At 42.0% G+C, this 17,490-nt stretch overlaps 1 protein-coding gene across 4 annotated transcripts in view; it reads right to left on the reverse strand.

Moving 5' to 3' along the window:
- Positions 1-17,490, reverse strand: part of AFG2A (AFG2 AAA ATPase homolog A) — a 189,157-nt gene that overhangs the window by 158,309 nt on the left and 13,358 nt on the right. For all 4 annotated transcript variants that reach the window (XR_003497102.3, XM_027456823.3, XM_027456824.3 and 1 more), the window contains exon 10: positions 5,586-5,740. Coding sequence is in view for 3 of the 4 variants with exons in the window: in XM_027456823.3 (XP_027312624.3) it covers positions 5,586-5,740 (155 nt within the window). In the remaining variant the exon portion in view is untranslated. The remainder of the gene's footprint in view (positions 1-5,585; positions 5,741-17,490) is intronic.

Raw genomic sequence — 17,490 nt, forward strand, 5'->3', positions numbered from 1 at the left:
TTGAATTCCTTTATTTGGGGGAGGGAGGAATGGGACAACACTAAAATGGAAAAGAAATAAATTCAGTAAGGTCAGAGCAAAGGTAAGACTGAATCAGATACAGCAGAGTAACCCAGTAGCAGAAGAGAGGACAGGGCTTTAGGATTTTAGTGGGGGAATTATCAAAGTGGCAGGCCAGTTCCCATAGATTGAAAGCCAATTTTTGCAACCTGCCAATATTTCTTTTTGAATTGCGGTTTCAAAGTGGTATTGTGGGAGAAAAAAAGCAAACAACACCGTTCTGTTGCTGTTCCATAATACCAGCAAGACCAGCTGCACAAATCAGATTAAATGAACAGATGAAAATGAGCTGCACACAAGTCTCTAGTTTTGAAATACAAGCATTTATCTGAAATCATCAAAAACAGTTAAGTGAGAAGCTCCACAACAGTGCGGAAGGGAAGAGGAAAAGAGAACCACAAATTCATATCACCAAAAATTGACCTCAGCGCCTTGGGCTCCCAACACAGTTGAGAGTGAGAGAGAGACAGAGCTTCACAGAGCAACGCAGCCTGATTATCAGCCACCTTTCAGAAGTCCCATACGTGATCATCTCTCACCCAGCTTCTCCCTTTTTCCTTCAGTGGGAATAAACATGGTGATGAGATGTCTAACTCAGGCACCTCAGTTAGGTGCCTGAAGTTGGAAAGAATCCTCCCTTCCTGCCTAAATTTTCACAATAAGAGGTAATGAATGCAAAAGAGATAATAAATAGAAAATCAGAGATAGTCATTCCTATCATAATGTCTTTATATCTAGACAAAGGGATTTTGGCAAACACAAAGGAAAAACTTCTGAATTAAGACACCAGGAATTTCCTATAACTTTCAGCAACAGTGGCAAAATCCATTAGTGGTACTTTGCACGCACAAAAGCCTGGAAGAAAACACTTATATGTTGCTTTCACCCCATTTCAAATACGCAGACTATTGCACAAGCCTTATGAGGTGCTATTCATATGACTTTTAGGATCCCCTACATGTCATTTAACATCAACAAGATTGACAGAAGTGGACATACAAATAGGACCACTAAATGTGAGCTTGCAAGGTACGAGTTATAAAAGAAAATAGCTCACCAGGCAAAAATTCAGTCAACTTACGTTGAATTTCTATAATGCAGGGCAGAATTCAAAAAAAGTGATGGTAAAAGCAAAAATAGTTAATTACACACTACATTCACATTCTGGTCAAGTCCAAAATGAAGTACATGTCTCCTCATTTTAAAAGGATATAGAGAAGTAGGGAAAAACACCACTGTCCCTCACCAACAATGCGCTCTGAGGGAAGAATTCAGATGGATTCACACAAGGCGGTATATGCTCGGCAGAACTAGGTGGATTGTTTTTGCATACCATCCCGAGGAACTTGCTGGCTGCAATTAACCCAAATGACGGTACACACGCTGCAATGGCCAGCTACACATCTTCACCTGCACACGGACTGAAAGGAAAGGTCTCGCAGCAGAGCAATGAAGTGTGATATTCTGTCGCTGTGGAAATGGTTGCAAAGACTAGCCTTAGGGCTGAGCTTACACACGCAGAGACAGCGCTCTGCTATGGTCTGTAAGACACCAAGATTTCATTACTGCCATAATCTTTAGCTCTCCCTAGGTCAACAGAGCTCAGAATGTGATGCAGAACAGCAACTCCCCGGAGGTTGTTCAGCAGCAGCAGTAAAGAAATAAAGCAGACGTGCAAAGGATGTCTCATCCAGAACCTTTGGCTGCAAAGACACAAATCTGAGTGTTGAATTACAGTAAAGGGAACGAAGCGGGCAAGCAAAACCCATAGCACTCTACAAAAATTTCAGAAAGACCCATAGGAGAGGGAGGAACAACTACAGCGCAACTCTCCAAACTGATGAAATATTAACTTCTGATTTATAACGTGCATCCCCTTTCTCCTAAATCCCTGCTGCACACAAAGCAGCCTTCTAAAAAGGTTGTAACACATAGCAAAGTTCAAGGAAGGTTCTGTAAAAACAGAAAACGAGATCCCATGTGGAACTGGGCAGACAAGGGTTTTGCATGTGCCTTGGTCACCAGCAATGCGCACGGCAGTCCGGACAAAAGCAGAAGGACAGGGGGATGCTGAAAGGCAAAGCACAGGGAGAAGCACACGGTGACACCTCCACCTTAGCAGCTCCTCTTCCTCCGGCACACAGACTTGCTTTATCTGCCACCCCAATCTCACTTGTGGCTGCTTTCCCCATCCATAACTTTGAATATCCTTGGAATAAGAAAAGAGCTCAGGATGTGTCAGTGACAGTTCTTTCATTATCCATATAACATGTGAATGCCACCGGTGTTACAAGCAAAGGGCAACACGACAGGTTATGAATCACCTGAAGTGAGAGTTACAAATAAAAGGTTATTAACTAGCTTGCACCTTTCAGAAGCAGACAGCAAAGCATTCTGTAATAGTTAGCAAATATCCTCCGACAACAAGAAATAAAGTGACTTCAGCAAGGCCACCCAAACCACTCGCTTCTATTACATATCTTGTTCTTTAGCTACTACCCCAAGTATACGTATAACAGAGGTTTTTCTAAGTCTTAAACAAAAGACTGCAAGAGGGGGATTTCACTCAGCAGCCTCCTAAGCAGTCAAGCAGTTAACACCCTATTCTAGGACCTAAGAAGTGAAGACTGATTCAAAAATTACATTTTCTTTACAGACTACTTAAAATTCTGCAGATTTCAGAGAACAAGCTCTGTGTTGTCTAAACAATTTGGAGTTCATGATTAAAACATAATAATTTCCATTTAGTATCAGAGGTGACACCAGCCTCAAAAAACATAAATGGCAAAGGTGTCAAGACACTATGGGATGGAGCACTTGTACAAAATACCTTTACTTGTAGCTTTATTTTAAGTGACTTTGCACTCTTCTTACTCAGTTTGCATATGGGTACTTCAAATCAGTTAAAAATGGAAAAAATAACACCTTCTCAAGAATAGAAACTTAAAAAACACAGAAGTCTCAGCTTAATTCAGCATGTACATCAATGGATTTACTTGTCACCAACTGCATAGCCTAAAAGCCACCAAGGGAGCTGACAAGTGAATAATGTATATATAACAAATGGAAAAAAACAGGATATTATTAACGTAGATCAGATTTCTGTCTGCTATTTGGAAAAAATCCCATAGCTGATCAGCTATTTCATGACTGAAAATATTTTCCGATTGAATTTTTCCGATGACAAACAACATCAAGGTCAAACTTCAAAAGACGAAGGAATGTGATCCCTGATTTTCTAACAAATCCACCCATACAACTAACCATCTAGCTAGAGGTTTCTGGGGCAAGGAAAGCAGGCAAATAAAAACCTATCCTTACAGAAAGAAACAGGATGACTTCACAAAATACTGTGCATGCAGATACATTAACCATATATATATACATACACGTTTCTTGAAGAAAGCTGGACTCCTATCTCGTTCATGTTTTCTTTTGCTTCAACCCCCCATCACATTTTTAAAATTTTGCTAAGAACACCACAGATTGGCTACGTAAGGGAGCCCTGTTGGTGTACATTACTGCAGAGCACCTACACAACATAGCACAGTGCAGCAGGTCAACAGCCAGCTAGGAAAGTGTTGGGTGGATAAGTGGAAAGAGGGGTAAATTAGTAGAGAGGAATTTAGTATGGAAATTAGGACTATAAGCATCAGTTCCACGGCAAGTGAGCAATACTGAGGTTTCCCTGAGCGTGTTGCAGGCATTCAAGCGAACAACACAAACCAGCAAAGTGTTCTAGAACGTAGCACCACCAACACGAGATGCTGTGACCAATTAGTGGCCCTGCAACTGCATCCAGTTAGCTGTTAGAGGCTTGATTTCTACTGAAACCAAGTACTTCTATACCCAATTAACAGCAAGTGTCAGAGCAATCAGTCAAACACGTGGCTTCAGCCAGAGCAGTTAGGCATGTAACCGTGACTGGTGAGGCAAAACTGAGTCTATAAAATTAGATTAAGACATACCTAGGAATCATTACTAGAAGCATGCAACATAAAATTTTGCGTACTCTTCTTAAAAATGTATCTGAGGAAATAGAAACTGCACTACATTCTCTGCTACAATGCATGTCCTGTAAGCACAGAAGGAATCTGCGCTATGTTGTTACCTTCCCTTCAACAAAATAATGAGTCTCAGTAGTATTCCAGTGACTCAGCTGATGTTTAACAAATAAGTGACATTTGAGGAAGCCACTGGCAGGATAGTTTAGTGGCCAACTGTCATAGTAGGTTGACCTGGATTCAGAACAGATTTCCTTGAGACCTGACTTATGTCTGTCATCATTGCCCTGTTTAGCAGCACTGCATCCAGCTCCAAATGGGTCGGTATGTCCAGAAGGCAGAGCACAGTGATAATGACATGAGCTCGAGAGACAGCAGCAAATTAAGCAAGAAGAGATTAGTAGCTCTGGTTCTCAGCAGAACTAACCAACCCTTGCAGATGCTGATGGCACTACACCGTTTCCAGAAAAAAGCTGTCTGGGGCCGACACAGGCATTTCCACCCAGCACTTCGCTGCACAGCACAGACTCTTAACAAGCCAAGTGTGACATCCGAGCTGGCTGCGTGCAGCATCCTGTTCACAGATTTCATTTCCCATTCCTATAGTTTGGGAGCGAGGGTCTGTAGCTGTGCAGCCCAATTCCCAGATGACTCATCATCACGCAGAAAGACAGAAATGTTTTCTTCAAGGGGTTGGGGAGCTGCTGAGAAACACCAGCACAACTGCTTGCAGACTCAAGAGCCAGTAAGAGCAAATACGTTTTCTTTCGCTCAATCTTCTTAAACCGGATCAGAATCTTCTTAAAGTAGATCAGCTCCCCAGTTCAATTTATGTAGTCTGTTACCAAATTACTATAACATAACTGAAAGAAAGAGTTGTCAGCGGGGCAATGATGACTGAAGATGGCACTGCCAAAAGAATTGTTCGTGTAATGACAGTCCCTGATGGGTAACTGCTTGGCAGCGATCACCCACCCACAGCATCCAGCTCTGCCCTCAGTTAAAACCTTGTGATCTCACTGAAGACTTTCAGGACACAGCAGTAGGAATTGCATGGAAAATTACTCAACTGCTTTACACAAATCACAGCAATCACTCTCTTCACAGTCTCGTTTCAATACACTTTGATTACAAATGCTAACATTTGGTTTCTACTTAAATTTGTGTCTGCTTTGCAAAAGGCTCCAACTTACACAGCTATTTAGGATCTGCTCAGAGCAGACATCCTAAGATTTTTACTCCATTAGTCCCCCCAGCATATAAAACTACGTATCAGGTCACATACTTATGCACTACCAACTCTTTCTAGAGCGTTAAGAACTCGGGTTTTTGTAAATGGTTTTTTGTTTTTGTTTTTGTTTTAATTTCAAATTAAATAAATATGTAAACAAAAGGATGATGCACAACATTTATTGGCAACTTGAGACTTCCACTTCTGAAAACGACTCTCTTTGGTAGGACATTTCAATGCGTAACTGTGACTCTAACAATGTTGCTAGTGTACTGCAAAAAATAACTTACTTTTGGCACATCAACTGCCACCTCCCTCATGGCGCTGGGCCTGACATCATTCATCCCTTGCAGGAAGTCATTGAAAGCAATCATCACTGACCCAGCCACCTCGTTGTCTGAGGGGTTAGCTCGCTTCCCCAGAGCTCTCCACAGTGCGTACAAACCTATTAAAAACAAAACCCATAAAAACATGTAGACTTCATCCTGTTTCTCACAAACACAAAGTGCACAACACACAAACACACAGCAGTGCTGGAAAGGAAACGATAGTCAAAAGCATGTCCCAGCGCCGGGCCTTAACTAGGTCAAGGAGCATGCAAGACACTTCTGATGAGAGAGGAAGAAAAAGGGGATCTTATGACCACAGACAGCATATAAACTAAATCAGTTCCAAAAGACGGAACAAAACAGCCCTATCCCCGTGTTCCTGAGATGAAGCTAACAGGACAAAACCTGCACGTGGCCATACAATGATCCAAACACGTTTTTAAATGACAAATTAGGAAGAAGCGTAATGAGTATTTGAGACAAGTATTGATTTAACACTTGCAAGATATCCATAAACATGTCCATTCCTCTATTTATTAGGACTTCTTTTCCCCTCTCTTGGCTGCTCTTAAAAAATAATGCAACCAAAGTGATATCTGTTATTTTGATTGGGATCCTGTTTTGCTACCTGGTAGGATGCCAAATACCATTATTTTTCTTGATATGCAACAAACACTCCATCTTTTCTATACCCCTGCAATTCTGAATGGCTCTTCTTTCCTTTCCAGCCATCAGTGCACCTTCCAGACGTACACAGGCATAGCTTTCACCTTCTCTTTCATTTGGCCAAACCACTGACACATGCCACTTATGAATCTTAACGCTAATTCCTAGCTTGTCCCTAAAATCCAGTCCTTCCCACCCTGCAGAGGCAGCCCCCACTCACCCCACAGCAGCCCCAGCAGTGCCACCCACAAGCCCCATGCTCTCAGACCAAGCAGCCACAGCCCCCGCTGTGCAAGATGCCCAGAAGCACCATGTTTCTCCCACTGTGTAATTATGCCTTTTAAGATCTAATGTCATTTGGAGTTGTATTGCTGCTATTTCCAACCCTGCTCTATGACTTGGAGCTGTGAAATGTGTGATATATTAATGCGTGATGACTATAATCCTATACACAGGCATGCAGACACGCAGACATGTAGTACACAGCCTGACGTGTGTTACAAAAAACTGGGGCGGTTAGTACGGCACCAGTTTGTCTTGCATGACCATAAAAAGACAAACATTTGTTAAATCTTTTCTATATTTAACCAGAGAAAACACCAATTAGTGCTAGATGAAAGCACAATAAAGGGGATAAGCCGTTTCTGAAAATAGATGTGGTTTTAACTTGCAGCAGATTATTGTCTTTTTTCTGCAGAGGCACTGGTAGATGGGGACATACAAAATTTCTGACAATGACAGGAATTCTGCATTTCCTACAATATATACAGTGTGTGAAGAGATATAATATCTCCCCTGTGCACCGGTACAGCTGGTGTCTCTCCATAAACTGCCAATTATGACAGAGTCAGAGCACCTGCATTCAATACCCAGGCTCTTAATACAATAATGAAAAAAAAGAAGTTTGCAATTCAGGTTTCCCCTTGTGCAGAACATCCAGAACTAATAAGATATATAAATAAAAACATTCCACGAGGCCAAGGAGAAAATGAAAATCTGGTCACCAGAGGACATGCATAAAATACAACTCATTTTAACAACCCAGACAATTTTCATGGTTCTTCCTCCCCCACTTCTTCCTTCCTCCAAAACAGTTCATTTTAAGCAAACAAAAGCGAGAAGACACAGATTCATCCCTGCAGACTTAAAATTTGCATCCAAGAAGATAACAAAGCGGGCAGGTTTTTCTAGAGCCAGAGCAGCAATGCCATGCGGGGAGGCAGGTACTGGGGGACAAGTCCTACGCTTTGGTTTTGGTGAAGTCAATTCATTTGGCACTCTCATTTAAAAAATTAAAGAATAAATAGCATAGCATGAAGTTAAGGTATAGAGAAAGCCAGTAACTGATCGCTGGTCCCCATTTCTGTACCTAACTGTTCCATCAGGTACCAGTTTAGCACAAAGCCCGTGTGATGAACTGTAATCACAACATGGGTATCTTTCTCTCATTACATGACCAATTCCAAAAAAAAAAAAAAGCTAGAAACCCAGGTAAGAAGGCGCAAAGAGAAGACCACTCCTGAGCATTGTGCTGCCAGGAGCACCCGAGTGAAGTTTCAGCCACCAGCAGCAGGTTTGCAATGCAGCAGCCCTGATCCAGAACAGGAATAAAGAGGTCACAGCTTTCCAAACAAAGCCTGAATTAATTTCAGCATGTGCACGCACACGCCATTGCACAGGTCAGCATTTAATTGAAACAATGTTTTACATTAAAACAATAATAAAAAACAGATTGGAAAAGAAAGCATGATTCTTCCTGTTTCCTCCTGTTATCATAATCATTCTTTCCTGCACTTCAGACTGACCTCTACCCAGAGGGGGAAGAAAGTCTTATTAACAGGAGAAGGATACAGCCAGTGGCTTGCCTGAGGGGAAAGAAAACACATCCTTGTCTAGAGACACTGAAAGATATGTGTAATGTAAGGAAATGCGGGGCAGGGTGCAAAATATGCTGCTAGAAGCAGCGTACAGGCAAGGGGGGTGAATCACAGAGCAGACGCAAGTTAATCTGCCCCACAAAACACCAAGCGGCTCGGCTTGGCCATCCGGCTCCTTCTGCATGGTGATGATGGGGATGTCCAGAGCACGGACACAGTTCAGCTTCACTTGCTGCTTTCAAGACCCAGCTGACCTGCAGGGATCGCTGAATGCCAGCAGCCTCTGTCACTGAAACATCACTCAGAAGGCAGCATCTGCAACCGTGAGCAGCGCTGATGCTCAACAGAGCATAAATGGAAAATCCCAGTTTACAGAAAAAAAAAAAAAAAAGAAACAAGCATAATAAGTCATGCATGATTACCAGCAATGGAAAATAAACAATATGTTCTAGTCCAGCAACTGTGCGCCCTACCTCACTAACTCATCCTGCCTGTCTAGAACAGAGGAAATTAAGTGGACAGAAGGGGAAAGACCAGCAGAACGCCTTGTCCTGGTACAGCTGGTCCTCCTTTGGCACCGGGCTGAGCGTGAGGTAGATAGCATTGTTCCCCTGCAAGGTTTTCCTGCTTGTAGCTTGGCTAAGCCTTGGCACATTAGATCATAATCACAAATGCCTGGGTCTAAAAATAGACCCTACTACGCTGCTACATTTGTCAGTCTGTGTATAATTACACCCTACTGTAAATAATAGAAAGCATCCACCCAAAACAATGAACATACATACTTTAGGTTTCTAAACCAAATACACACAACACACAAGGAAATCAAGCAAACAAAACAAAATCATTAATCACGCTTCTTTCACTGCCCGTCAGCCGCTTCTTCCACAAATCCGTCTTGCCTCGACTTACTCTACCAGAAGCATAGCACCAGCATTTGTAAGCAGCTTCACAAAAATTGTAATTTTCATGCAAGCTTGTTTACAAGAGGAAATGTTTCTTCTTTCCCCACTAATCCGGCATTTCCCTCCCAAATTACTCTGGCCAAGCCCTGGAGACACATACCATTCCTCGCTGTGACAGCTCTCAGATCCACCACCATGCTCTCCTGCCTGCCTGCAAGAGGAATGCTCAACAGCAGAGATTTCAGCTCCCTAATGGCACTGTGTGGGGCATCTTCCTCTCCTTCTAGGTCTTTAGACACCGTACTTCAAAATGTAACAGTGTTATGCATAGAAATGAACATTTCATATAACTCAGAATCAATTTTGAAATTTAGAAGCCCTAAGAGGAGTGTTCCTGACTTCACAAGTAATGGATACAAAAGTTATTCCAGTGCTTGATAATTTTAAGATAAGGAGCTCTTCTCCTTTATTATGTGACAAATTGTGTTAGGAAAGCTTTTACAGAACTTCATGTATCACGTACTACAGATCGCATGTATTCTTGAACATGTAACCTCATAAATAAATGGAGTTTGTAGTCCTTTATTATGACATCGGATGATCAATTACAAGAAAAAAACACACGTGTCTTGTTGCGGGAACCACCACTCTCCATGGCTAGCTGAGGTGTGTTCTGCCATTTGCATCCTAAGAAACTTCTATAATTTAGGAATGTTTTCTTTCACTTGGTGATTGTTTTATTTTCTGTTTGTTTCAAACAGTGCAATAAACTTATTGAGGAGTGAGAAAATACCCAAAGATAAGGCTACTATAAGTATGTTTTTAAAACATATTTCCTGTGATTTTAATCTCTACATAAAAATGTTTGTCCATTTAGAAATTCTTCAGAGAGCAGAAACCCTGAGCTTTTTTTCTTTTTCCTCTTGTAATCGCATACTGCAATTTGTCTTTAGCTGCCAGCGCTGTATGGTAAAATCCCCAAAGAACTTTCATATACTGTTTGCACAGGAAAGATAATGCCCTTAAATCCCTTGTAACCATAACATTGCAAATTCCCTCCGCTAACCTGAGCATTGATCTACTGTAGGGATTGCGGAGGCGATTTATGGCCCTTTGTGAGGAGCTGCGGCGTTCGCTGGAACATGTCTGCGGAGCTGCCTGCAAGTCGCTGGGAGGTGCAGCAGGGGAGGGAAAGGAAGGAAGGAGGAACTATATTTTCAAAACCCCTTTCATACAGGAAACAGTTTATTCACAGATCAGATACGCACACATCATTTATCCTAAGGGAATGACAGCGCGGGGAAGTAACGAGTCCCAGACTGCCCGTGTTTGTGGCCCGCTCTCAAGTGCAGCACACCTAAGCTAAGGTGAGACCTGCACATGCAAGGAGGAAAACAGGGCCTGCCCACCTACCTGAACGGCAGGACACCACAGAGAGCACCTCCGTGCTGGTCCAGTTGTAACAAGGATCACTGTCAGGCCAGGATACCGCTGGGAGTCAGAGGGGGGAAACCAGCGAAAGCTGCCCTTACAAATACTCGAGTTCTGCGTCCCAAGAGCAGCATCCATTCAGCAGACACATACCTACTGGACGCCGGTTTTACTCCTGTAGGACTAACAGAGACCTACAACTTGAGTTACATTTTACCAGAGAATCTTTTATGATCTTTATTAACTATAAAAAGAACTAAGACTGCTCTCAAACCCTAAGTTTGCCTAGAAACCATTTTATCTGGAGCCTGATGGGGGGGGGTCAGAAAGCCTTAACCTTTTCTGCTACTGCACCGTTTCTACACAGACAGGTTCTCGAGGTATAGCCATGCTTGACACGCAGGATGCTTCTTTCTCTGCCTCAATTACTACCAGCTATGGGAAAACAGCACTCTTGGCTCAGATACTGAGAAAACCTGCACCTTTGCAACCTGATGATGAGCATCTACTCTGAACAGATCAGCTGGCACCTTCCAGGTGCGAGGAAGATGGAACGAGAAGCCAAGGGAGGAAGAAGGAGTGGGCTCCACACGCTCCTGCTGGCCGTGTCTGGCTTAAAGCTTGCGAGTGCTGAAGGTGGGCACTGACCGTCTCGGTCTTGTCACACTGCAAATCAGCAGGATGGTACGCGGCATGAGAAAACTCAGACATTCCAGTGTAAATACCTATTTTTTAAGGGTTACGTCTATGTCACACCTGGGCTTTTCCCAGTTTTCCCAGTTTGTTTTTTTTTTTTTTTTTTGCATTTTGAAGTCCATTGTTCTGCCATTTCTGCAAAAATCTCTCCGTTTCCTAAGAATACAAAGAGATGGCTTATCAAAAAAGTAAGTATTATTATCCCCTTGAGCTTAGAAAACCATGTTTTCTAAAGAAAAACCATGAAAACCATGTGTCTCTATACCAAAAAGCAAGAGCCCTTCCCCACATCATTTTAAGTGGCCCATGGGAATCAGGATTCAGTCTGAGAATGCAATAGCAGGTAACTTGCAACAGCTCAATCTCAACCTTTTTCCACGCTTCCAAAAAAAATAGACGTGGTGTTTTCAGTGCATGTCAGGCAGTGCTTTGCCTTCATGATCTGTAACAGTGACAAGTTGATTTCAAAACAACCCCCAAAATACCCTGCAAAACAAACAATCCCATTGCCTCGGCCATCCAGTGCCTTTATCCAAGTCTACACTTTCAACAGTGTCTTGGGTCCAAATTCCTATGCTTAGGAATATAATCCAAGGAAAATACTTACATTTATTGCACATGCCTGGCAGAACTCTGGCCCAAATTGTCTTGGGAAAGGCTCAAGCTGAACCACAAACTTCAAGGCTTAGAGAAAGGGTACAGCTTCGTGCTGCCCTCACACCAGGCCACTTCACCAAGACCATGGCTGAGCTGAACGAAGGGCTCTGCTTTGTCTTACGAGGCCGAGAAGTCACGGAGTGAACACAAAGTTTGTCTGATGGAGGGGGCAGCCAGGGGCTGGGCCTCGAGGGCTCACGCTTCCTGCAGGTGGCCCGTTTACCTAAACTGCAGAAAAACACCATAGATCTAACAGAGACGGCCCTGGATTTCAGGGGAATTTGCTTCCCCACCGATTACGGTGAAGAACAAAAAACTTATGAGCCCTTCAATTCCTTTTTCTTTGTAATGCAAGGGGGCTAAGGTGTGTGAACAGGAGCACAGGTCTTCAGGGTGGGTTGAAGACTTTCTTTTTTGGTTCATAAAAGACGCAGCAGAAAGTGTCTCAGAGCCAACAAAAACAAAAATACAGTACCCTGCTGAATTACTTGTATTTTTAAAGATCTAACAGCTATATATAATCAATATTCAGAGGTACAGATTAAATGGCGTATTGGCTTTTCATCCTAGCCATATTATTTACCAGAAAGCAGGGGCAATAAAAGGGCCACGTGAATATCAAGGACAATAAGACCTCAAAACCAGAGGAACCAGAGGACTCAACATCATGACCTTAAGATACCAAATAATGCAAGCATGGCTACATCAATTCAGCAGGAATGCTGACTTACACTGGTCAACAGCGTAGCTCAATTTCTTCGTTCTGTAATGTTTTTGATAACAGCCAGCTTGTGTAAATGAAGCATTATAATCCTGAAGGCAAAGCAAGGTGATGCCTTCACCTGTATTGCAATCAGGCAGCTTGCAAAGCTTTGAAGCAAAGCAGAAGGATGACTGCTGCTTTCACAGAAGTCTGGAAGTTACACTGGTCGCAGAGCAGCATCCTTACTGGAACCAAATCGATGTTATTGCAAGAGCGACCACAATTTAAACAAAGACATTTGTTCTTCCTCTCCTCATGATGCTATCTTATCACGGTCCAAGTGTTTTATATCAGCACACTGAAATTATGTGTAGTGAACAAGGATGTTCAAGATAAATTCTAAGAGTTACAAAGCAAATACTTCCTCTCTCTGTAAACAATACGACTGAACCCACTTCTTGAAGAAATCAAGCTATATTTATATTCACTGTCTTGAAATGCTACAGGCAGCCATAGAAGGATAAGTTTATAATAAATTGCTATATTTGGAAACCTTTGTTGCTAAGCATCTTCTAACATTCAGTACAGTTTATACCATTCATGTCCCTGCTACATAATTAACATTTCATATGTTTTTCCAAAAAAGTGGAGTGCTTATCTTTGTTGTTGAATTAAAACCATTATAATTTTTTAGGGAATGAATAAAAGGCTGTGTGGCCAATTAATTAAAGCAGAAGCAGTGAGCTCTCACGGGCATACAAACACTGACATTACATGCAAGGATAGGGCAGAGTCTACCTCCTGAATACTGCCTCTGCTTGAGATAGAACAATTCAGAATGCAGCTGTTCACACTAAAAGGTAGCCCGCTAACCAATTTAGGACATGGGAAACCTCTTCCAGCCTTGAGAACATGACTCTCCCAGCTGCACATATACGCAAGCCCTTTTCTTGGCAAGAATTCTGTGCATGTGAATCCCTCAGAGGGCACTCAAGCCCTCGAGAGTCAACTCATCACATGCTGATGTCCACAGGATATGGTCCAGCATCTGAGAAGGGATTTGCAGGTTTTCCATATTACGCTGTTAACCTTTCTGAAAGGTTACAGGAGGAAGCAACGTGCAGCTAATGGTGGAAATCACAAGCAAATTGCCAGGCAGTAGAGAAACTCAACAAATCACAATTTCTCCATGGTAGTCATTATAGATAATGTAACCTTGAACACAGACAAGGCATATTAATTCTGAAAAGTCTTTCATCAAAACCAGCGATACCTGCCATGTTAGAAATATCTTTTTTTTGCTTTTAGCTTTGACAGGCTAATCATAACTGCTCAGTTATTTGTCAATCCAACAAACAGTATCTTCCTTAACATGTGAGACAGAGACACATATACCTTGTGCAACACCTTGGGTGGGGATACACCTACATAGCTGATGCTGTCACCCTGGTGTCAGCTCTTGCAGCAATACCATAAGCTTCATAATTCTTCACAATTTTTTCATACACTCATGTAATTTTGTCATTTCATTTTATAAAATGCTAGAACTCTATCTGCTGTAGCAGCAAAGAAGGTATTGAAAGAAAAATCCGCAAATATTTGAAATAATCAAAACAGTGCTTAACCGATGCTTATGACCATCTGTACTTCAGTATTTCACAGCTGCCTGGTCACAGTAACCTGTTTGGAAAAAGCCAGTGCACAATGCGCTGATTCTCAGGTTTCTTGACCTCCTTTCCTCCCGTTGCCCATTCTAGCACAGACGGCACTGCAGTTCTGTACACACCATACACGCAGGAGCTGAGAAGCATTCAGCGCAAGCTGAACTTTAAAAGCTCCTTAAACTCCTTAATCACTTCCATGAAAATGCACTGAGCTGCTGAACAGAACAGACAACTGGCCTGTCTGACCCCAGAAGTATCGCTAAGCACTCCTTCCATGGAAGAAAAAACGAGTCCTGCCAAGAAAACAGTTGGAATATGGTTAACGCCACAAGAGCTATTTACTTTTCATTAATCCATGTTCTTCAGAATTGTATAGAAGACAAACAAAAGCTTTTATAACGAAGTATCTTAGGAAACCTAACTATTGACGCCAAAGTGAAAGTTTTGGCTGCCGGAGCCCTACAATTACTCCCATTTACCATGTCATATTAATTTCTACAGCCTTGGTTTATATAAGCAGTATATACACAATATATATAATATTGCGTATAAAAAAAACAGAGTTGAAGTATAAAGATAAGGAAGGAGGAGTCCTTTAAAAGTTATCTAAACTTTGTATTAAGAATATAAACATATTTAGCTTGTAAACTTTCAGGCTTTCCAGCCCCAAAGAAAGTAACTAAAGATGCAAATGGGATAACTGGGACTATGGAGTCTCCCAAAGACCTGTGCTGCAATACAACTGGCAAGCAAAATAATCTTGTGCTAAACACTGAACGGGTATTTCTGAGCTCAGAATTCATGCTTCTAAATTAATTTCCATGTTTTACCTGTACTTACATGCACATCGTGAGTGAAAGTTACATTTAACTTGAAAACTTGTGAAGGTACCCAACTCAGATACTGCCTGAACATTAAACATCTTGGCTACTCAGAAGCACGCATCAGCAGTCCTAACTATATGTTTATCTCAGGTTTTATATTTTAATATACACGAATATTACGTTCAATTGTGAGCACCACATTACCAAAAGGTTATTGACAAACTGGAGGGAGTTCAGAGAAAATCAACAGAAGTTCTCAGAAGGCAGGAAGGACTTATTTATGAGGAAAGATTAAACGAGCTAAATATTTATAGTTTGGCGAAGTAATGAATGAGGAGGTAGGGGACATGGGAACAGCCCACAGATATCGTAAGGGTGTAAACAGTACGGAGGGGGACTGGATGTGTTATACAAGGATGCAAATAGAAATAATGGGATAAAAGTAAACAAGGAAAACTTAGGATGAGTATCAGAGAACATTCCTGGACAGCAAGCCATTTTGGCCCATGGCACAGTTAGTGAAGCAATAGAAGCCCATTGCTCACAACAACAAACAAGACTAGACAAAACACTGGAAAACTTGCCATATGGAATAACCCTGCACTGCTAAGGAGAAATATTGCTTCATAAAAGCTAGTCTTTCCTAAGTTTAACTCCAGTGAAAGTAGTAATATTTTACAAGGTGTTGAAAATTTAATATAAAAAAAATAGATTTCGAGAGCTTAAATGGGGAAGAAAAAACTCTACTAAGAACATTCCTTAACCACAAAGCAATTTAAATTCAGCATGTGTAATGCTTCCAAATCATGCTTATGCAGTTTTTTGAAAAGGAAAAAATACACGTCGGCTGCAAAGAATTAAAGCAGCTGGACTGTGTTCTCCCCAGCAGAGGTCACTCCAAGTTAGCAAATGACAAGGAAATGTAGCAGCACAGACTCGACTTCAGGAAAGACTAATAAAAAGGAGACGTCCTTGTTCCCTTGTTCCAAGCACTGATGCAAAGCTCCCAAATGACAGCGTGTCCTGCACCAGTATATGCCAGAGCTTTTGGATCTATACAGAGTTGAGAAAAGACATAACATTTAATTTACACGACATTCAGAATTTATTGTCTAAAAAGCCCTCATGAAGTGGGTAAATATCACCTATTTGCAGCCCATATGAAGTGTCCAGAATCAACATGTGCATGCACAAGCAGCACCTAGGCTGGATTGTGTTTGGAATTCAAGCCACAATTTTTTCACTCACATTTTTACATTACATGAGCTCAGGGTTTGCTATGTTAGGACTGTGACACAGGCGGATTGACAGACTCCCAAAAGCAGAGGGAGGAAAACAAAAAGGAGTCTGCTCTGTTGTTTGTATACATTTGTTTTTAAAAGGATGTTTGGAACCTTAAAGCAGAGGTATCTTAAAACACAACCCTAAGCAGCAGAAGAATGCTATAAAAATAATGCTCTCAGTCCATACAATTTTTTTCCTCTTGATCCATACAAAAAGCCAAAAATTCATATTTGAGGACTATCCCTTAAAAATTCTGTAAACTGGCAAGCAAAAGCCTTGCCGTTCCAGGTGCCATCAGCCCTAATAAAACTTCCATCAGCTTAATAGTTAATTCTGATGCAAGAATTAACTGAGCATTGTGCCACTGCCAGAGGAAGCTGTCTGGGTGCCAAAGGAAATAAAAGTAACCAGCACATACAGCAAATACATATTTGCCAACTACAAGGGAGCAAATATGCGTAAGCAGAACTGAAGAGTCATATTTTGACTAGACTGCTTTAAGCAGCTCCTCATGGGCAGATTTAAGGTCACTTAAACCACGCCGACACACTCTAGCAAAATGTAAGAATTGATAGAGCGCACTTTTAGTGTTTCATCCAATGAAAACAGAAGAGAACTTGTGCTTAAGTGTTGCCTGGAACATAGCGAACCCTTGCTGCGTGGTGCGTGGACAACTCTCCGGAGCTGTGCCTGCACTGGAGGCCACGGGAGGCTTTCCAGCCCCCAGCACAGGCTGCACGCCCCAGCTCCACTGCCCAACCTCACCCAGCGCTCGCGGTCCCACAACGCCGCTCACAAGCTCCTTGTCTGTAGGTAAATGACACAAAATACAGAAGCAACCACGCAGGCTCATCGCTTCTGCAACCTGGTGATCAGGACCTGCAGAACAAGCTGTCCAGCCAGAGACGCCTGGGACTTTCGTACAGAAGGGGAATACTGGAGTCCGAGCAGAAAAACTTTTAGGGGTCAGTCAGTTAACTCGTTAAACATTCACTAAACTAAGACACAGCTAGCTATCCGGTGTGCTAGGGATGGCACATGGGAATTCCTATTATTAACATTTATTTTTAAAATTGATGAATACTCAGAAGTGTTTTCCTGGTCTGCCCAGGAGCAGCTGGTTTTCTTCATGCTCTATGCTTGGCTATGTTTCCTTCAA

Source organism: Anas platyrhynchos, chromosome 4, assembly GCF_047663525.1.
Source record: "Anas platyrhynchos isolate ZD024472 breed Pekin duck chromosome 4, IASCAAS_PekinDuck_T2T, whole genome shotgun sequence".
Lineage (NCBI taxonomy): Eukaryota > Metazoa > Chordata > Aves > Anseriformes > Anatidae > Anas > Anas platyrhynchos.